General features: G+C 36.0%; 1 protein-coding gene across 1 annotated transcript in view; it reads left to right on the forward strand.

Moving 5' to 3' along the window:
* The window catches only part of Traf4 (TNF receptor associated factor 4), a 199,855-nt gene that overhangs the window by 21,803 nt on the left and 154,642 nt on the right, over positions 1 to 23,410 (forward strand). The window contains exon 2 of the mRNA XM_069847020.1: positions 7,949 to 8,000. Coding sequence (XP_069703121.1) covers positions 7,949 to 8,000 — 52 coding nt within the window. The remainder of the gene's footprint in view (positions 1 to 7,948; positions 8,001 to 23,410) is intronic.

Here is a 23,410-nt window from a genome sequence, read left to right on the forward strand (position 1 = left end):
TGTTGAAACAGATGTTGCCTTATGGAATTCTGCTCGAAATTATCGCTGTACAGTCATACTGGACCAGGCTCTTGAGTATAAATTGCAACACACAAAATGACTGCTCATGTTTACTGAACGCCATATTTACTACCACTGCCTCCAAGAGGCAAACAACGTCAACAATGAGAGCTGGCTTTTTCTTAAAAAAAAACTTGGAGAGTTTCTCTCTCAATCGGAGTGAGAATTATCATCATATGTTGAGTAGTTTGAGGTGAATTTCTAAAATATTTCACGGAGTATAAGTTCAACTATCAAATGTGTAACCATAATCATATCATGTCAACACTGGTGGCTTGTGGGTGTAAAAAAACAGGATTCATTGATTCCAATCCAGTAACACAGTGGTCGTTAGCACTCGCTGAAATGGGTAAAGGGTAAGCGGAGCCGTCCCGTGTGCCCCGTCGTGCAGCAGGAAGAGGTAGAGAGCATACCAGCACCATAGTGCAGTGTGTTCTCCGCGGGTAAGAGACGCTAGTCCCAGGGTGCTCTGTGCTGACGACCCCTGCAGTAACACATTTTGTTTGTGGAGAGAGAGATATGGAAGTATTAAACCTGATGGCCCGTTAAGCTCGGGTAATTTGAAGAAGAAATAGTAAGAAATGTGTTTTATTCGAAAAACGTATAGGAAATGACGGTTTACTTGCTATCGTTTAAGACTTACCTGCTTGCGTAATAAATAAATAGCTATGGCAACAGTTCATGTTTTTTTTTTTTCTTGTAATTGTACAGATTTCTACATAAAACTACAGGAAATTACTACTTACAAAATCATACATTTTATGTACTTTTTGGTGCCATTACAACCATAACTTTGTTGGAAAGCAGACCTTGGATTCTAGCAAGCATTAATGTTGTTTCCAGATATAATTTCCTTACACAATTTATTGCGCGTCAAAGTGATTACAGACTTTCCTGTCACTCGGTTGCATCATTTCCTAGGACTCTGAGTAATTCGATAATCTCTATAGCTATAGCAGCATTGACGCGTATGATGAGACAGTATTGAAGGGCAGTGGGTGAGCCCTCAAATACACGAAGAGCTCTTCCTTTGTTCGACGTGATTCAGCAGACAGGCTATCAGCGCCGCACGATAACAGCTGTTGAAGCCACCGGATGTACGTTTTAGTGCCATAAGGGGATGATGTCTACAGGCGATAAATCATTATTAGCGACGAAGGGGTTGGGCGCCAAACCTTGAAGCGGCATTAACCTTGTAGGGTGTGGTCAATCTGCTACCCCTTCCCCCACTCTCACTCCCCACAAATATAACTCCCCGTTCACTAACTTTTTAAGGTTTATTACTCAGTCTTTGGTTAAGGGGAATACAAGCAGCATCTGATCTCGTGTGTAAAGAAACTGTTTTGTTTGGCTTGAGTGTATCATTGTTCTTATGAATTCAGTGGCGAATGTTGTTCGAAAAATGTTAGTAGATTTAAGCAAATTCGATTATTATTATTATTATTATTATTATTATTATTATTATTATTATTATTATTATTATTATTATTATTATTATTACTACTACTACTTAATGAACCATATTCTTAGTGTTCCATAAGTAGATGTATAGCGCTTCCGTGTGGCGCTGCTATATAGCTCAATCGCACCATCAATATGTTAACTTCACTGCCCGCTTAGTATAAACAGTTCCAACACTTAAGCCCGGTTCAGACGGTGCTAGTTTCTGTGATGGATTCCAAGGTGGCTGCGCTGATGGCTACCCTGCGTGCTCACTTGCTGGCGCCCATGTTGACTATGGTGATGGTTGTTGTTCTCACGGAGCTGGCTCTTTTCACAGTTCAAATTGGAAAATCATCTGCTGTTTCATCTGTTGCCAACACTTATGGTCAAAAAGAAACTCAACCGTGAGTGGAAAACAACTAAAGTCCTACATTAACAATAATAAATGTCATAATAAGGTAATTAAGCCTGAAGTGCAAAACAGCTAAAGTCCGATATTTAATTGTTTCTTAAGCCCGGTTCAGACGGTGCGTGTTTCTGTGATGGATTCCAATGTGGCTGCGCGGATGGGTAGCCTGCGTGCTCACTTGCCGGAAGTAATGCGCTCTGGTGGCTCCTTGGATGGCTAGCTTGCTGGATTTCGAGGGTAGGTTCCTTGCTATTTTTCGTGATGGTTTGCAGGCTGGAAACCAAAGATGATCATATAATATCACCACTGAAACCATGTCGCCATGGTCGTCGTTTTCCAACTAAACCTGTTTTTTTCTATATTCTTTAGTTTCTAAGAAACAATTAAATATCGGCCTTTAGCTGTTTTGCACTTATGGCTTAATTACTTTATTACGACATTTACTACTGTTGATGTAGGACTTTAGTTGTTTTCCACTCACGGTTTAGTTTCTTTTTGACCATGAGTGTTGGCAACAGATGAAACAGCAGATGATTTTCCAATTTGAACTGTGAAAAGAGCCAGCTCCGTGTGAACAACTACCATCACCGTAGGCAACACGGGAGCCAGCCAGTGAGCACGCAGGGCAGCCATCAGCGCAGCCACCTTGGAATCCATCACAGAAACTAGCACCGTCTGAACCAGGCTTTAGAAACTAAAGAATATAGAAAAAAAACAGGTTTAGTTGGAAAACAACGAACATGGCGACATGGTTTCAGTGGTGATACTATATCATCATCTTTGGTTCCAGCCTGCAAACCATCACGAAAAATAGCAAGGAAATCCAGCAAGCTAGCCACCAAAGCAGCCACCAGAGCGCATTACTTCCAGCAAGTGAGCACGCAGGCTAGCCATCAGCGCAGTCACCTTGGAATCCATCACAGAAACACGCACCGTCTGAACCGGGCTTTAGTCAGCTGAAGGTGGTTACGAGGGTCGGCCACTGACCGTCACAGTGGCTCGGTTGTTTTCCACGTGTGATTACCTCCATAACTAAAGCAGTGTTTTGTTAACGGTGGTGATATTAAGACATACCATTCATTGGAGGCTTATAAAAAGGTTTTTAGGGTACAGTTAGGAAGATTACGATGCTAACCAAGTGTCTTGCGTATGATGTGCCTTAAATTGCCTCCTACAAGGCATTTAAGTCCATAAATAGTACAAAGATGTTCAGTGAACCTTATGCAACACTTTCTAGGTCATCAATGATAAATAGTGTCACGGTAGTTCGTACGTTCCACATCGGTTGCATTTCTATTTCTAAATTCGTAGCTCTCTGCTACATTTCTTGGTGTCTTGGTGTTATTGTCACATATTATGTGTAGGTTATTCGAATTATGTTCCTGCCATTAATAAAGACAATGTAAAGGGTACTGAAAATAAATTTAGATGATACAATTTAATAGAATCTGAAACAGATATTGATACTGAGAATTTAGGACAAGTTCAGATAGGTCGCATTAAGGTATGTGAAGAAATAGAATATTTAAGTGTCCGAATTAATGAAAATGGACAAGGAGATGACATTTAGGACAGAACTAATATTGATAGAGTAACAGTAGCAATTCTAAATGGTATGTTTTGGGATAGAAGTACACCAGAGAAAATGAAGCGTAATATATGCTGTAATTGAATAGCGAGAAGCACTATTACATAAGGGGATCAAACATGGAAACTAAATAAACATTTAAAATCAAAACTATTATCGATGGAAATGATTTTCCAAGGCGATCAGCGTGACATTAAAAATTATAAATGATTAGAACTATAATTATAAGAGACAATGTGAATATAAAGAATTATATACTGAATTACTGTGAGGTAGACTATAAGCAATTTATTTGATATGGACATGTGAGAAGAATGGGAGAGGAAAAGTTATTCTGAAAGGTCTTGGAATGGTGTCCACCTGGGAAGAAAAGTACAGCTAGACTTCGAAACTCGTAGATGCAAGAGGTCAGAATAGGAATGTGAGAAAGTGAACTGGAAGAATTTGATTGGATGGAAAAAGAGGAGTGGAGAAGAAAAATGAAACTTTAGGCACTGAAAGAATGTCTATACATTTTAATTATGTATATAAAATTAGCGTATCCGGACTTTTCATCACATCCAAAATGTACCGCAGACATTTTGTCACACTTTGACAAAATGTCACAATGACAATACATCACTAAAATTGTATGCTTGATCGGATGTTTTGTCACACTTTACCGGACTATTTGTCACAGCCAAGATGTACCACTGACAACAATGTGAACTGCTTCACTGATCAGTCATGTTTCCCTTGCAAAGTTGAGGAATGTAGAGAGGAAATTAAGAGGTTAGCTACCTGCTGGGTACATTCTACATCTTCCACTGAGTAAAATGTGGTTACAGGAATATCCAGCGAGACAAATATAAAACTTCCTAAGAAGGAATCATTAAACAGAACCGGATTATGGATTATGGAATACCTGCGAGCACTCTGCAATAATTTGCTGGAGAATTCTAAACAGCATCACAGAGCTTCGCTTTCTCCGTCATAACATAAAATTAAGAGGCCACAAATTGTACTATGGAGTATACAAATGTAGGTCCACATCTATTAATTAATTTAATTTATTGGTCTGACCCAATATTTTGGGTTTGCCCTGCGACACAGAATAGCTCACAATAAAATTTAAAATGAAAAATTATATAAACAGGTTTCAGACAAAAGTGATTAAGACATAAGAAAAAAAATAGAACCAAGTATAATTTAAATTGAATGTACACCATAAAGATGCTGACGAAATATCGCTACAGAAAATTTTATAATGGTGGTGACGATGGCATCTTGAAGATCTCTCGTTAGCTTGTATTTTTCCCTCCACTTTACAAAGGCTTTCGGAATGGTGCCTCTCGCTCCAAAGAAGAGACCGGTAACTGTGATTTTTTTGAATGATGTTTTTCGCTGATAGGTACTGAATCGTGGGCTCGTAGATTTTCTTTTTCTCTTCGTTCACTTCAGATGGTTGAGTGGCTGAGATTTTAAATCTGATCGTAGAATCAATTATTTCGGCTGTCTGTTTATTCCTATTTATAGCTATGATATCTATCCTACGATTGCTCCCACCATCAGCAATACAATGAACTTCCTCGTGAACGTCTAAATTGTTGGATCGAAGTGCATCTGCGATCATAGAACGTATGATGTGACGTTTTATTCTGAGTACTTCTCCCTGTGGGCAACTCCCAAGCACATGTGGTAAAGTTTCATACTCACTGCAACAGTGGGTTGTGCCTGTAGAGCGACCAGGGAGAGAACGTACTGGTGCCACCATCGCAATCATTTTTAGCATTTCTCTCCACTCAGAACTTGATAATCCTTCATGCTTGATGATCCACGAGTTGGCTGCAGGTACTTCTTCAAACAATACAACTCCTTTTCCTTTCTGGGGGTATGCACACCTGGTTTTAAATTCACGGTGCCGAAGATGTTGCCTTAATTGCTTCACGGATCCTGTAGCCTCATCTCTGCTCACTTGCAATTCCGACAAGCAACGAGTTCTTATAGTTTCGTATTCGCGTACAGCATTAACGTGCTGGTCATTTAGGTTTTCTAGCTTGGTATTGATGTTGAGTTGCTGCAGATAGGCTTCCCATGTAGCGCGCATCACTGACAATCCTTTGTATTTGGTACTTGTATATACAGTATCATGCTATTAGGAGTGTCACCTGGTAATTGTAATGTATCACATGATATTACATAAAGTGTTTATTATTATTATTATTATTATTATTATTATTATTATTATTATCTCCTTTTCCATTAATTGTTTATGGCTGAGATCATTGGCGAACTATTCACTTCTTCATCTCAACCGTATTCGAAACTCATTTCTTGTGCTATCCAAAAGAGTTGCCGTCGCGGCTTTAAGGAGATTCCTTTCTTGCCAGTCTTTGATGCTCCATAGCGGTGTTACGCTTTTTGATAAACAAAAGGCATTTTGTACACAAGGCAGAGAGCTCAACAGGTGTAATCCGTGCTAACAATATTATCATATCATCAGTGGTGTATTTCTAAACAAAAAAGTGCCCTGGCTCTGGGATTTCGGTTGTACCGGTAGTAGTTGTCTTCGTCGTCATCATCATTATCATTATCATAATTTCCGCAGGAATACTTATGGAATGTCAGACGAAAATGCATGAGTTCGAATCTAGATGATAGCGATTGTTACGTCTGCGGAGTAGACCTCAATGTGAAATTGTTTAAATATGAATAAAATGAGACTTTTTATCTATAGTAATCACATTAGAGGTTTTGATTTATCTAGAGAACATCAAAACTCGAGTAGGATTTAATTGACTACTAGACGATTAGAAGGAATAAAGTACTGTAATACTGACTTACAAAAAGCTTTAATAAACCTCTGTCCCTACAATTTAGATGAAATACGTGTAGGTTTACATTGGTGCTAATTTATTGTATTTTTATCTACTTTAATTATTGTCTTCTGTTTTAATTATTGTTTTTCCTTTTTTTTCTTTGACAAGTCCTATGGCTTTACCTCTTTTATGGACAAACAAGGAAATAAATAAATAAAAACAAATATTCCGCTAGATGGCAATATTATGTTATGATTAGCTGTTCTCTTGTTAACAATTGTGGTAACTATACAATCTTCATTGAACTCCATGAACGGTTACTAGTCAAGAAGGCTTTGTTGATTCAGTTTCTTTTTTATTAAAACAGTCGCATTCCACTTCGATTATCGATATAATTACATTAAATAATCTCTGATACGTGACTAGCCATTATCTCATACAGCAAAAGCTATAACATAACCTAAATAATTAAACAAGATAAATGATACGAGTTTTAATTAAGGAAGATGAAATAAACATAGATAATTTTAAAAGGTACAATTATTGAAAGTACAATGTTGGCAAACAAAGAAACAAATGCTATCGAGGTGAAAAAATAAATGCTAGGGAGGTGAGGTGAAAAAACAAATGCTAGGGAGGTGATAAAAATTGTAGGGTAAGTAGCCATGATTGGTTGAAACACGTCGTTCAGTACCGTTTCATTGGTCAAAAATAGTATGACGTAGTAAAAGTGTAATAGTCAATGCAAAATTGGACGATAATATGAAAATCATAAAAGTGCCCTGCGCCACCAGGTCTGAAATACATCCCTGCACACCATACACACAAATTACTACTAATGTTACTTTCATATATGTATCGATTCTTCCCCGAGCATGCTCCTGATATCTGCTTATCTTTTGTGCACTAGTTAATTGTAAGTTTTCATTAACAAGAGTAGGTACGGAGCAATTATTAAAATGTATGATCCACAAAATCCCCAATAATTTAAAGTCATTAAACACCCATTAATAAATGAGCCGTTCAGAGCAGAAGTGGTGTAAGTCAAAATTGGGTAATGAGGTTTAAAGTAAAAATTCTGTAAAATACAGCGCAAAGTAGCAATTAATTTGTCCTTCGTGCTATCCACTGACTACTAATAGTTTAAATAAATTGAATATTAATTGCTACTCGGCCCTGTATTTTACACAATGTTTGCTTCAACCCTCATTACCCATTTTTTACTTACACCACTTCTGCTCTGAACGGCTCAAGTAACATCATTGTTCCCGTTTTGAAGATTTGGAGTCAAAATATGTTTTTTTTTATTTACGGCAGTTTTCTTTGTTATTTTTATATTCTGGTTGCAAGAAAATGAGATTCATCATCATCATCATCATCATCATCATCATCATCATCAAAAACAGCAGTTCAGGATAATAATCTTCTGTTCCGACTTCAGCTTACCAATCTTGACGCGGAAAACCAATTTATCCTTGCCTTTAATAAAGTCACTTTTCCTATTGGTACCTGTATTACGTACTTTATTTTGTTCTCCTGTAAAAATTTTAAATCTCATATACACTGCTTCGTTTCTGATTTTAGTAATGTTTATCTAATATTTTATTCGTCTTATGATATAATAATGATGTTTTTCATTTATTGTTACAGTGAGGGGCTCTATACGTGTCCTGAAAGCACTTTATCACTTGACTATGCCAAGGTAAGTTGATACGTCTGTGACTCAGTTAATGACGCGTTATTCAATCTTGTTTCTTACATAATCTGGTATCATTAACTCACGTATTTCATAATTCTGAACAAGTTAATCCTGACCAGCAATCACAGCCTAATTTCCTTGAAAATATTGGCCGAAAAAGTCTGCCATCTTGTAAAATTATTTAATATAAGAAATTACTTAATAAATTGGTATATGATGTATACCGTTAAATACATTTCTGTAGAAAAAAATCTGGATTGGAAACCAAATACTGTAGTTTTATATTTATCCACACATAATTTAAGGTTTATAGAGTGCCACATTTCTACATTAAGTCATTTAGGGCCATATTCATAGACATTTTTAGCGCGGGCTTCCGGTAGATGATCAGCGAACTAACGTTTTTCGTATTCATAAACCAGTGTTAGCGATATGAAATGATATGAATCCTGTACAAGTAACCAGTCGATAGCCGGGGCTAGTTTAGCACGCTCGTAGCGTGGCTAGTGAAATGTCTATGCATAGCACTCCTTAGCGTTTAATATTAGTAACGTTTAATTGTTATCAGAAACAAAAATATTACTGATAGCTGATACTGGGCGTAAGTACCTACAAGCAGAGATTGATAGGTGTAACCATTACGTAGAGCTGCACCTAGCACACTTGTAAGTTGTTAGAATTTTCATTATCAGATAAATGTTCTCGCGTTATCTTCCTTACATAGAACTGCGTAATATTTATATACTGCATGATACACTATTTACACTTTGTGTCTGTTTGAAGTCATATTATAGCAAGTCACGAGGTCGCTTGTGACAATTCTTGTCTCCTGGAGCTGGAATTAAAGGGAAATTCTTATAGGACAGATCGGTACTATACCAAATGAGTAAAAAAAAAAAAAAAAAAAAATGTAACACTGCTTTTAGCTTTCCGAATTTTAATTTTGTGAAGAAACTCTACATAGGGAAGTTATAGAGGATTAAGAAAGGAACATTTTGAACACATTTTCAAAAATTATGTTTCTCATTTCACCTATATGTGCTACGTGCCCGCCCATCTCAAAAGTCTGGATTAAATGTTCCTAATTATGTTTGGTAAAGAATACAATGCGTGCAGTTCTGCGTTCTGTAACTTTCTCCATTCTCCTATAATTCATCCCTCTTAGCACCAAATATTTTCCTAAGCACCTTATTCTCGAACACCCTTAACCTCTCTTCTTCTCTCAAAGTGAGAGTTCAATTTCACAACCATACAGAACAACCGGTAATATAACTGCTTTATAAATTCTAACTTTCAGTTTTTTTTTAAAGTAGACTGGATGATAAAAGCTCCTCAACCGAATAATAACATGCATTTCCCATATTTATTCTGCGTTTAATTTCCTCTCCAGTGTCATTTATGTTATTTTGTTATTGTTTCTCCAAGATATTTGAATTCTTCCACTTTTTCAAATGATAAATTTCCAATTTTTATATTTCCATTTCGTACTATGTTCTGGTCACGAGACATAAACATATATTTTGTTTTTTGTTTTTTTTTTTTCGGAATTTACCAATTTACTTCCAAACTTACCTTCTTACTTGCTTCAAGTACAATTTCCGTGTTTTCCCTAATCGTTTGTGGATTTTCTTCTAACACATTCTCATCAAACTCTCTCTGTTTTCCTGGACTTTCCTAATGATATATTCTAGAGCAGTGGTATTGAATCAATGGTACCCGTATCCCTTGTGTCAAGGGGTACGCACCCCACTGATTACATATGTAAAAATACAGACATATTGACATATTTATTTTATTATATTTGTTGATAATTATTGCATTATATTATAGTTTCTTTGAAATATCAACTTTTGCTTTTCCTTGCTTGAATACCATTTTATGTAAATCATTACTATTATTAGACCTATTTCATCAATAACTACTGTATAATAATAATAATAATAATAATAATAATAATAATAATAATAATAATAATAATAATAGTAATAATAATAATAATAGTAATAATAATAATAATAATAATAATAATAATAATAATATATTATAAGGGTTACAGTACATCAGTTATTCATAGATTCCAAAAAGGCACATGACTCGGTTAAGAGAGAAGATTTATATAATATTCTTATTGAATTTGGTATTCCCAAGAAACTAGTTCGATTAATTAAAATGTGTCTTAGTGAAACTTACAGCAGAGTCCGTATAGGCCAGTTTCTATCTGATGCTTTTCCAATTCACTACGGGCTAAAGCAGGGAAATGCACTATTACCTTTACTTTTTAACTTCGCTCTAGAATATGCCATTAGGAAAGTCCAAGATAACAGAGAGGGTTTGGAATTGAACGGGTTACATCAGCTTCTTGTCTATGCGGATGACGTGAATATTTTAGGAGAAAATCCATAAACGATTAGGGAAAACGCGGAAATTCTACTTGAAGCAAGTAAAACGACAGGGTTGGAAGTAAATCCCGAAAAGACAAAGTATATGATTATGTCTCGTGGCAAGAATATTGTGCGAAATGGAACTATAAAAATTGGAGATTTATCCTTCGAAGAGGTGGAAAAATTGAAATATCTTGGAGCAACAGTAACAAATATAAATGCCACTCGGGAGGAAATTAAACACAGAATAAATATGGGAAATGCCTGTTATTATTCGGTTGAGAAGCTTTTGTCATTTAGTCTGCTGTCAAAAAATCTAAAAGTTAGAATTTATAAAACAGTTATATTAGCTATCGGTTGTTCTGTATGGACTCTCACTTTGAGAGAGGAACAGAGATTAAGGGTGTTTGAGAATAAGGTTCTCAGGAAAATATTTGGGGCTAAAAGGGATGAAGTTACAGGAGAATGGAGAAAGTTACACAACGCAGAGCTGCACGCATTGTCTTCACCTGACATAATCAGGAACATTAAATCCAGACGTTTGAGATGGGCAGGGCATGTAGCACGTATGGGCGAATCCAGAAATGCATGTAGACTGAAAGTTGGGAGGCCGGAGGGAAAAAGACCTTTGGGGAGCCGAGGCGTAGATGGGAAGATAATATTAAAATGGATTTGAGGGAGGTGGAATATGATGGTAGAGACTGGATTAATCTTGCTCAGGATAGGGACCGATGGTGGGCTTATGTGAGGGCGGCAATGAACCTCCGGGTTCCATAAAAGCCAGTAATTAAATAATAATAATAATAATAATAATAATAATAATAATAGTAATAATAATAATAATAATAATAATAATAATAATAATAATTTATTTTAGTACAACACCAACCACAGTCTTTTGTTAATTCTTATATAATTGCAATGCAGTTCGGGGGTACGCGCAAAAAGATTGAATACCATTGTTCTAGAGCAAAGTTAAAAAGTAAAGATGATGGTGCATATTCTTGCTTTAGCCCACAGTGAATTGGAAAAGCGTCAGACAGAGACTGGCCTATACGGACTCTGCTGTACGTATCGCTGAGACACATATGATTATTAATTAATTCATGGCCCTCTTATCCTTCTGCATAATGATGAAATATTATACTGAAGCATTTCTCTTCGTTATCTACACATACATTGGGATTATACATTTGAGGCAGTTTTTATAAAATAATAGTTTACAAATGATTTTGTATGTCTTGAGACTGTTCAGATGTCTCCTTCCAGCGAAGACTTCAGTCCATGGTGACGCCCAAGTATGTAAACTTGTTTGCCACGGGAAAAGCTTTGCTGAAAGGAGTTGAATGTTACAATTGCTTCTTTTTATCTTACGTCTTTTGAGAGGATCATAGTAAATATTTCACTGTCTACATAATTTGGTAGCTAAAATTGACCCATTTCCTTTCAGTATAGTAATATTTCCTTGTAAATATCTCTAAATAAACTAACCAGACATGATTGCGCCATTATGACTATCACACAGGATATCTGGAGTTTGGTTACTAGATGTCAGAAAAGAAAAGTTGGCAGCGGCTTATCCGAGGTCAGTGTTATGAATGATAGAGATCTGAGTCTGTAACCGTTCAGCTCTGAGCATGAATTGAACGACCTTTGGGAACGGACGTGTTGTCCAGCGCTGAGAACTTTATCTTGATTATGGGAGTACAATTAGTTCAAAACGCAATGTAGGCCTACAGCACCTGCAGCCAACGAATGGCTGCGTTGCTCTGATTAACTTCGCATTGTTCTCCATTCTCAGGCCGCACCCTGCAGGGGAGAAATGTTTCCTATTCCCTACCACCTGTCGGCATTCTTTCCTCGGTCGCAGATATTTTTATTACAATTACAGGCATGTAATAAAGATATCACAGTTGGTAATTCGCTATAGCGTAAGTGGCAGCGATTATGGCTTTAAATCCAAGTTCAATTTCCTCCGATAAACTAAGATTTACTCGTATTTTCTGTAAGTGTCCTTGAACTTTGTTTTTCCTGTGTTAGGTACTCCAAATGCAAGGCTTCTATACACTCAATAGGTTATCTCATTTTTCATTAGCCAATCAGATGGCTAATTGGCTAATGACGCTCGAAGAGTCCATGCTCATTGGTCCTTTATTTTCAAATTGATAGCGACATTAGCGTACATTATAAACATGACCGCATGAAATAAAAACATTACAATGGGTATAAATTAATTGTGTACGTATTATGGCTTAATATAAATACGTTGAGAGTATTTATACCGTGTATATATAAGCTGTACTTACACTTGCCACTCCATTATTTTTTGTATTTCTTAACAATTCGTCTGCTCTCAGTGTCTGCCGTCCGTTTTCGTCTGCAGTTTCCAGTCTTGTGTTTATAAAAATTCTAACATTGAATGTCTTTTTAATATCTCATCCTAAAGTTTGGAAAAAGGAGCATGTATCGGTAATGAAATGTCAGCCACACGTTCATTTACAATAATCATTACAACTCAACAATGAATTGTCACTGGAGGCTTTTATGATTAACCCACTAAATATGCCATAAGGACAAAATGTCATAAATCGTTAATATAATAAAATCAACATAATGAGAATTATAGTGAAATAACATCATTGATATCAATCGCTAACCCTCCACCCCTTTGGTATGCGACTGTTAGTATAAATAGCATGATTATTTTGTTAATTGTAAGTTATGTACGACTCAGCAAAGATTACAAAAGAAAGAAAATAATTTGAAGGTTAACATAGACGAACCTAATCTAATTATTATACAAAGCTGGTATTAATGTAGGCTACTTATATAGGCCTACGTGATTTATTTAAACTTGTCTGTAGGCTTTAACATTCTCGGTCGTTTCGGCTTTATTTTCATTAAAGCTGCTCGAAAATCAGGAACAAAATCGTCATCTTTAAAATGATCAGAGCATACTCTGCTTGTATCAGGATTGAATTTATCCTGTCTTTTGCACGCAATTACCCCTATTTTGTAATTCCTAAATCTTTAGGATTGGTAAAGAAAGACAACTCTTTATTTTTATCGTTAGAATTGTTGCATACCGCAACAGCGCACCTTTGACCTGGCATAATGCATTCGAAACAACATAAACAAGAAAAAACACGAGATACTGCTTTGAAGCATTTGAGCTTTGGCGCGCTCAGCTATCTTGTGACGTCAGAATCGCTCTCCTTTCCCCGTCGATCCCTCGCAGTCAAGCTCGATACTAATGCAACCTATGAGAAGTTTAGAAGCCTTGCTCCAAATGAACGAAGGAGTCCGCCTCATTGTAACTGTTTTTAACCCAGTTTATAATATTCGCCTTATCTTCCAAAGAAAACACTTTACGCTTCGACATTTTTATACAGTACATTCACTGTTCGAACACTAGAAACAGACATCAGGTAGAAATGACAAACGCTGTTATGGTGTGATTGCGTACTCAGTCTTGGAATTTCCCGATCAGTTAATGGAAACTGGGAGCGGATTGACGGAGTTTAAAAGCCATCGGAATCTTACCTTCGTTTATGCTCTGGACATAATGTCCGTTCCCTTTTAATAAAACAAGGCAATTTCATTTTCCGTTGTTTCGATGCTATCCGTCATAATGGAAATGTTTCTGAGAACAAAAGACAACCCTTTGCCGGTGGAGGATTAGAAATAACAGTAGTGTCCTTCAGAAAAGGAATGACAACCCTTCGACGGTGGAGTGAGGCAAGGTCGTCACGCGTTGCCTGGATTTACAGTACAGCTCATTGTCTAGGAATCACTAACCCTACCTTTGTTCTTTGACTAAAGGAGTAAGAAACTTAGAATGTTGTTCTCAACACATTCTTTCAATTTTATACAAGAAGTTCTGAATTCAAATAAGAATTTGTCAGGATACAATGCTTGTAACTTCAATTTTTAAGGTTCACTATAAACGGAAATATTAATGTACTTTTTAATGTATGCGGGTCGGGACCAACGATTTAGGTTCACTATAGCCGAATGTTCACTATATCCAGAATTGATTGTATATATATTTGCTGATTAATTCGAACTTTGAATATATCGAATTTCTTTAAATTTCCCTTGAAGTTGGAATTAAAAAGAATCTACTATATAATGATTTAGTAATTCAGATGACACAGTTATCAACGATAACTGATATGCAGATCTTGCCTATTTTATTTTATTGGGTTATTTTACGACGCTGTATTAACATCTAGGTTATTTAGCGTCTGAATGAAATGAAGGTGATAATGCCGGTGAAATGAGTCCGGGGTCCAGCACCGAAAGTTACCCAGCATTTGCTCGTATTGGGTTGAGGGAAAACCCCGGAAAAAACCTCAACCAGGTAACTTGCCCGACCGGGCAGGTCTTGCCTATAGTCATATCGGAACAAGTGTATTTCCAAGTATTTTTCAGGAACCTTCAGTTATTTGAATATCACACGTCTTCTAAGAAGCTGGAAAAAACTTAAAAATTCTTAAAATAAGATTGTTGCTGGTGGTCGTCGTATCGGCCAGAAATTTCCCTGCAGGGATCCCTTCAATTTTGTGATAACAGTACAGTGACATAGTAACGTGCTCTGCTATTGGTTCCTAACTTGCAGCCACAACAGACAAAATTATCAGCCAATCCTGGTCTTTGAAATTATAATGGTCTGTTAAAAATTCCAAGAATCATTACGCGAAAAATGTAGAGAGCATTTGACTGTATTTCGAGAGAATGTTCTTATAGCAGCATTTGCTTGTCGCCTGTTGATATCAATTAATGAAACCAAATCTAATAAATCATGGCTATTATAAAGAGACAGTGAAATGGTGATACGGTGACTATTACACTTTTACTACGTCACGCTACTTTTGACCAATAAAACGGTACGAAAGGACGTCTTTCAACCAATCATGGTTGCTTATCGCACAATTTTATCGCATCCCTAGCACTTGTTTAATTTTATCGCGTCCCTAGCATTTGTTTATTTTTATCACTACCCTAGCATTTGTTTCTTTGTTTGCCAACATTTCAAACTGCACTGGTCTGGACGTCAAAAAACAGAAAATTACAAACCAGTGCAGTCGATGCACAGCACTTTCAAATATGACTCACATTGGCATTCAAGAACAAGAATTAATAAAGATCACTGGTCATAGCTATGCATCTTCCCTGAAACCCTATTTACAAATAAATGAAGACCACCATTCGGAAATCCTGAATAAGTTGAAGGATACACCATGTACATCAACGAGTTCACTTCTTTTACGCACACGTCCAAATTAACATCAACTGAACCACCAACCACTAAAACATTCAAATTTGAAAATTGTACTACTTTCAATAATTGTTTCTTTTAAAATTGATCATGTTTATTTTTTATTTCATCATCGTTAATTAAAATGTTTCTTGTTTATTTCATCATCCCTAATTAAAACTTTTCTAACACTCGTTTATGTTATTTAGGTTATGTTATAGCTTCTGCTATATGGTATTATGAATAGTCACGTATCAGAGATTGTTTAATACTAAGATTTATTGAAAATCATCTGTCAAGTGACGTTGATTACTGGGATCGGGATAATTGAAGTGGAATGCAACTGTTTTAATAAAAATGTAACTTAATCAACAAAGCCTTCTTGACCAGTAACCGTCCACAGAGTTCAATGAAGATTCCATAGTTGGCACAACTGATACGAAAACAGCTATTCATAACACACTACTGCCATCTATTAGCGTAATATTTATAATGTTGAGATGGTACAAATTTGAAGACAGTTTTGTATTTTCGTAAGTCAATTAATATTTTATTGTATTAGAGTACTTTATTACTTCTAATCTTTATATACTTTCTTCTAATCGTGTAATAGTCAATTAAATCTCACTCGAGTTTTGATTTTCTCTAGATAAATCAAAACCTCTAGTGAGATTACTGTTGATAAAAGGAGCAATAGTGACTCAAGAAGACAATGACATTAAACCGACACCTTATTTTTATTTAGGCCTACTATAGAACTTACAGGGCTGTCCTTAGTTCTTTTCCAAAAGCCGTCAATTTAATGACCTACATATTTGCCTATCAAAAGGGACTTTCAACAACCTATTTTAAATTCATTCCTTCTATTGTGTCCAATACAGAGAATGGTTTGCTTTGTTATTCTTTTTTCTCGATAAAACGTGGAGAGCAGAAGAGGAATTTCTTTTTCACTTACGTAACAGAGATACGTTTTCTTCAAAGGAGCGGATTCAGTCCTATATTTCCCTTTATTTATCTTCTTCATAGGAATATGTCTCTCATTGTATCGAGGTGACAGTGAGAGAGATGTAGTAATGAACCCTTACATCTAAGGATCCTTTGAACTGAATCACCCAAGTGCACAACGCACAAAGGCTGGCCTGTCAAGAAGAGATCCCCACTCCCCTATCCGAAAGTTCCTTTTAAATCGTTTCCAGGTCATCTTTGTCTCCTGTTACAATTTAATACGTACGCACTCCCCACAGCTTTCTGTGTCCTTTGAATTCTGTAAAGATGGTAGTGAAACTAAGGAGCGCAAGCCACAAATGGCTTGTATCACAATTTCAATTGACTCAGAGTGGGAGAAGAAAATGCATTGAATTTGTAACGCAAAAATTAAGGGGAATTGTATTTCCATTCAGGAATTTAATATCTATTTATCAAGTCTTTGTACAAGTTACAGCACTTGTATCTGCATCGACAAATAAAGAGAACATGAAAAGTAATAAATGCGCGAAACCCTAGATTTCGCTTTATTTCTTATAACCTACTTTGTACTTTTTCCTCTGCATTTTTCAAGTCAAAAATTTATATTTCGCCTACAATAAGAAAAAAATTTGTAATGTTTTGACATGAAAGATTTACACTGACGTCATTCGCGGTATCCTGGGAATAGAAAATATAAGATAAGCTTAGTTCTTTGTGATTTTCTATTTAACGCTCTTTTTACTTCAGGGTTTCTTCTGCTTTCCCCATGTAAAAAATTTTGTAAGTGGAACAGTGTGAACTAAGTCAGACAAGTGACCTTTAGGCTATGAGCTCACATAAATGTTATGATAAGTCCCAAAAGCATTTCCAACAACGTGCACTCTGTACCTTGTAGCTTATTCATTCTTTCTCTCTCACTGATTCACTAATTCATTCCACAGGTCCTCTCCCCCACGTGGTACCCATTAGATTACGTCCATTTTCGGCTTCTCGTCCTCAAAATTCTCTTAAGTTCCTTCAACTGAACTGTAAAAAACACAACAGGCTTGGAGCTCACATAGGTTCTTTCTCAAAGATTCACATTCCTTGTCAGAACGCACGATCGCGTAACAATTACTTATCCTCCCACTTTCCGTTCTTTCATTGCGTTCTTCCACACGGTCCGTTATCTAAATTATTGGAGAGGTTGTACTCATCCTGCCTGGATAGGATTTATTTAATTCTTAAATCTATCCTCACCTAACCTAAAATTGCATACCAAAAATGAAGACGTTTCACGTAATCCAAGGATTTCATAAATCTCCTGTCACTTTTTTCCATCTCCTTCACTTCACATTTCTCATAGGCTATTTGTTTTCTTCTCCGCTACCGTATAATAGCTAATAATAGTAGTAAGTTAGTAGTAGTAGTAATAGTAGTAGTAGTAGTAGTAGTAATAGTAGTAGTAGTAGTAGTAGTAATAGTAGTAGTAGTAGTAGTAGTAGTAGTAGTAGTAGTAGTAATAATAATAATAATAATAATAATAATAATAATAATAATATAACAATAACAATAACAATAGTACGTCCTGCAGAAAGATGAATCGAGTCCGTAACAGGCCACATGGCCTAGTAGGCCTACATATTTGGAAGAAGAAGAAGAAGAAGAAGAAGAAGAAGAAGAAGAAGAAAAAGATAATAATAATAATAATAATAATAATAATAATAATAATAATAATAATAATAATAATGCATTATTACTGGGTGACCATTTTGTATATGGAACGTAAACAGCAGCGCTGCGATCTGATGTTACTCCTTTTGAAAGAGAAAGACGTAGCTTATGACTAGAATAAGAGAGCGATCGTATTGCACAGGTGCCGTAACATAGGCGCACTGTGTATTAGTAGGTACAAGCAACTGCCGTTCCACAAACAGAATGGTCGGGTAATACATACATTTCAATTAAATATCATTGAAAAGTTGTAGGCGTAACTCATATAGGAAAACAGGCTGAGTGAGAAAACCTTGAAATAAAATGACTTCTTGAGGGGAAATGCAACGTCAGAACAAAACATGCCACAAACTATTTGTTCGACTGGGAATTTATAGTACTTTCTACAAAAGTATTTCAAAAATATCCTTAAAAAAGACAGCATCATAGAATTGCAAAAAAAAAAAAAAAAAAAAAAAAAAACCCTCAAGGAATGGAAGAAATACATACTGTATATAAATACACTATGTACGCTATCTACGTATACACATCGTACGTTTTTTCTGGGTGTAGAACATATGGATGTAACACTGCCATGAGAAATCTATATATAAAAATAAAATAACTTTATCAGTGGGTCATGCTTAGAAATTAGCAGGCTTTAACAACTTGCAAAATAAGAGAACATCATGCTTTGACTTTGTAACCATAAATTAGTATGTTGTCTTGTTTTACAAATTGTCAAAGCCGCTAATTTCTAAACATGGCCCACTGATTAAGTTATTTCTTCATTGTTTTATACATAGATTTATTATGGTAATGTTAAATCCCTGTATTCTATGCCCAGAAAACACCCGATCTATACATCATTATATAGAGTTGAATTACTTTAAATTCTTAGCATAATTATATGAATGTAACTTCTAATTTTAACAAATTTCCTAATACTGTTTTACATGGCTTACCTAAAGATTAGTTATTGTTTAGCAATTAGGCCTATTTATCAGTTAACACCGAATATACTCCACTTGGTTTGCTACAACAGCATTCTGTATTTCATATTATTCTTTACCATACTGTATGCATGAATCTCTAACTAGAACTTCCTGCAAAACAACAGAATAACCCATTACTTATTTCATGACGTATGATATTTTAAAATCTACTTTCTTAATGCTCCCCCCCCCCAACTCTAGATGCAAACGTCGTCGTAATTCATTACGGTGGTCTAGCAAAAGTACATTTTTTCAGTTCCGGAGCTTGACCTTGTTCTAGGCGTGAGCGTACCTATGCAGGCTTAAGGGCGCATTAGTCAACTGCACTCCGATGTTCGCTTCTCACTTCCGGTAGCCATGACGTCAAAACCTGTTTGCTGGAGGCCGGGAGACTTTCAGCTTTTATTGGCGTATATACCAGCATTTATAAGGAAGAGCGATTCCTATTAATATTTTATAAAGAAATATCTCACGAGGTTTTTAAAACGTTGCCATGCCGAGATTTCCTAAGTACTAGCGATACAGAAGTTATCTTCACGCCGTCTGAAGAGATCAAGAGTTCAGAACTTGCTGCTGATGTGATGTGAAGTCACATTATAAGTGCCAATATATATACGATAAAAGTTCATTTTCCTAGCAATATTCCTGGCTGTATCTTTTGGGACTAGTTAAGCACTGAGGATATCGGAATAACCCAGTGGCGTAGCGTGGTTTTCGAAGAAGGGGAAGCAACCAAGATAATGTTAGTAATAATTATTCTTGTAATAAGACCAATTGTGACATATGCAAGTGAAACCTGGACCGTAACTGAATTGTCTAAGCAAAAGCTCCTGGTTTTTTAAAGGAAAATATTACGAAGGATATTTGGCCCAATAAAAGATGCAAACGATGAGTGGAGAATTAGAAATAATAAAGAGTTACATATTTTAATACAAAACCACCACATAGTAAACTATATCAAAGCGCAAAGGATGGCATGATTTGGCCATATCAATCGTATGGACGAAGGTAAAACAGTTAAGAAAATATACAAATGGAACCCCATCAGTAAAAGAGTAAAAGGAAGACCAAAAGGTAGAAGGAAGGAAAACATAATCAACGATTTGAAAACAATGAATGTAAAGAATTGGCGAAATCTTGTTCATAACAGAAAACAATGGCATAAATTAATTGAGAAGGTCAAAACTTCGACGAAGTTGTAGCACCTACTGAAGAAGAAGAAGAAGAAGAAGAAGAAGAAGAAGAAGAAGAAGAAAAAGAAGAAGAATTATTCTTAAAATAAAATTCATTAAAGGTAAGGATATAATTTTACATCATTAATGAATAATCATAGATGTTTGAATAAATAAAAGTAATACTCTATCAGTCTTACTTTGTCCTTTATAATTCAGTGTAACATTTTTAAATGTTTTGTTTAAAAGTTAGATACTTTTATTTTCAATTATTATGTCACAAATATTCATTAAAATATTCATAGATTTTTTAATGTAAGGTCTAATACCAATACATTTTTAATATTTTCTTATTTTTATATTATACATATAGCCTACTTTCAAATATATTAACATTTTAATTAAATTGATGGGCATACTGTATTTTTACATTTAGTTTTCTTTATTAATGTGGAACGTTTCAGTCAGCCTGTTCGGGAAGAAAGTCCGTTATCATTTCTGTAAAATACTACGCGCTTCTTGCTTCTTAGTGTAAGCACGCCGATACAACCCGCACAACATATCTTTGCTCCTTAGCGGCAGCGCGCTGATGCAACCCACAACATATCATTATTACAAAAATGAAAGAAGTTTGAATATTATCACCGTATATACATTACACTCAGGATATTACTACTGGCTTTAGCAGCTACGTTCTACGCAATTACAGGGGTTCTAGTACAGTCCCTTGCCTTCCCATTTAATTCAAAGATTGCCGTCTTCTTCTAAAATACTGTACCTAATACATTATTAATAACCGGTAGAGCCCGGAATTTCAGGTGCTAAATATTAATATTGTTCCTCGCTATAGTTTATAAATATAGAAGCCATGTCCTCACTTCTTTGAGATGTCATTCTTGTCATTCAGTATTTTTCCTCGGTACCGTTAAAGGTCTTTAATTCTCTTAACCACCACTTATAAACTAGCGCACCATTTACAAGCTCCATTGCCCAGTCCTTGTGATTCTTTTGTCTATTATTACATATCGGACTCTTGTGAACTAGGCTTAAAACCCTCCTCACGGGCACTACATCTATTCATCTACACTTATCATTCTTAACTTTTAGCACCTAAAATTCCGAGCCAGTAACATCATTGTAACTTAATTTCTGAAACGCCACGCATTATCGCGTTGTGAACAGTATCACACGCTGCTTGCTGTGCTAGTCGTCAATACAGCGGAGAAACGTCAGGAACGAGACTGGAAGCTACTCAAAAGTTACATACCGTGAGATGTTAAAAGAGAAGAAAAAACAAGTTTCTATATCTCTCTGTCTCCCTTTTTCTGACCAGCAATGTATTGTCTTCTCTTTTTATTTATTTTTTTATTTTATTTTATTTTTTATTTTATTATTATTATTATTATTATTATTAATTTTTTTTTAGTTAATACCTGTATACCGGTATGTATTTTTCTGTATGTGCTTTGATCCTGGTTGAGTGGAAGAAAAGGCCAGATAGCTTTAACTCTGCCGGGGAAAATAAAACTATTATTATTATTATTATTATTATTATTATTATTATTATTATTATTATTATTGTCACAAGCAGATATAGTTGGAAGCTAACATCGCACGTCGACCGGTATATTCAAATTCATCCCGAGTTAAACATTATACAGTATAAACACAAAAATAACGAAATATAAGAAGAAACGAATAATAATTAATTCATTCGTATAAACATCAAAAAATTTCTTTTGAATATGAAATGGAAAGCAATGCTCGTACCACTTCCACTTCCATGGATACTTTTTTTTTGGGGGGGGTTATTTTACGACGCTGTATCAACATCTCAGGTTATTTAGCGTCTGAATGAAATGAAGGTGATAATGCCGGCGAAATGAGTACGGGGTCCAGCACCGAAAGTTACCCAGCATTTGCTCGTATTGGGTTGAGGGAAAACCCCGGAAAAAACCTCAACCAGGTAACTTGCCCCGACCGGGATTCGAACCCGGGCCACCTGGTTTCGCAGCCAGACGCGCTGACCGTTACTCCACAGGTGTGGACTCCATGGATACTACGCCCCTGAAATAACGTTGTTGATCTATTTAAACTTAAATAAAGAATCTTTCAAATGTTATGGAATAGTGGAATAATGCTGGAATGAGAATTGTAAAGACAACCGAAACGTTCGCAAAAATTCTACCCCGCAGCCGCTTTGCAAATCATAGACCTTAAAACAATATATTGGAAATCGGACTCCGTTCTTATCATGTTACACCGTCGGCTGAGCTACTGCTGGGCCGAGGGATTCTACTTATTCCCGTTCTCTTGAAAATATTACATGAAATAATTCTCATAATACTAGACTAGACGGCATTTCGGAAGGCGATCAGCTGCTATATGCGCCGTAGCATTTCTGGTATGTGACGTCACAAGCTTGTACAATAGAACCAATCGGAATCAGTCTATAACAAGTACTTCTCGAGTTCGTTTGATCAAGTGTGAATGTTTCAATACATTGAATAAGTAAAACTAACATTTACTGTGTGGGTGTGGGTGTAAGATAAATAAATGGAAGAAGAGACTATAAAAAGGCAAGTATTGCACAGGTAGGTGCGGAAAATAGTGTCTAAGACGTATAATTATTTTAAAAACGTTGTCGAGCAGAACGCTGCCGGCCATCTTGATGCTGCTGCAAAGTTGCCAACGCGCAAGAAACGACTGCAGAAGCATGTGGTGTGGGATTGAGAACCGTGCAAAGAATATTGTCAGTGAAGGAAAGAGGGTTTATTTGGTGTCATGCTTACAGTAATCAACGGCTGAGGTCATTATTGTCTTTTGATAATTTTAATTCTCTCCTGCGCTATTTATATTGTACGTGCGGGTGAAGTACGATGTGGCAATGTTGTACGCTGCCTTGCTCTCTCTATCTGTCTCTCTCGACGCAAACGCTAGCAAACTA

Source organism: Periplaneta americana, chromosome 15, assembly GCF_040183065.1.
Source record: "Periplaneta americana isolate PAMFEO1 chromosome 15, P.americana_PAMFEO1_priV1, whole genome shotgun sequence".
In the NCBI taxonomy this organism is placed as follows: Eukaryota; Metazoa; Arthropoda; class Insecta; order Blattodea; family Blattidae; genus Periplaneta; species Periplaneta americana.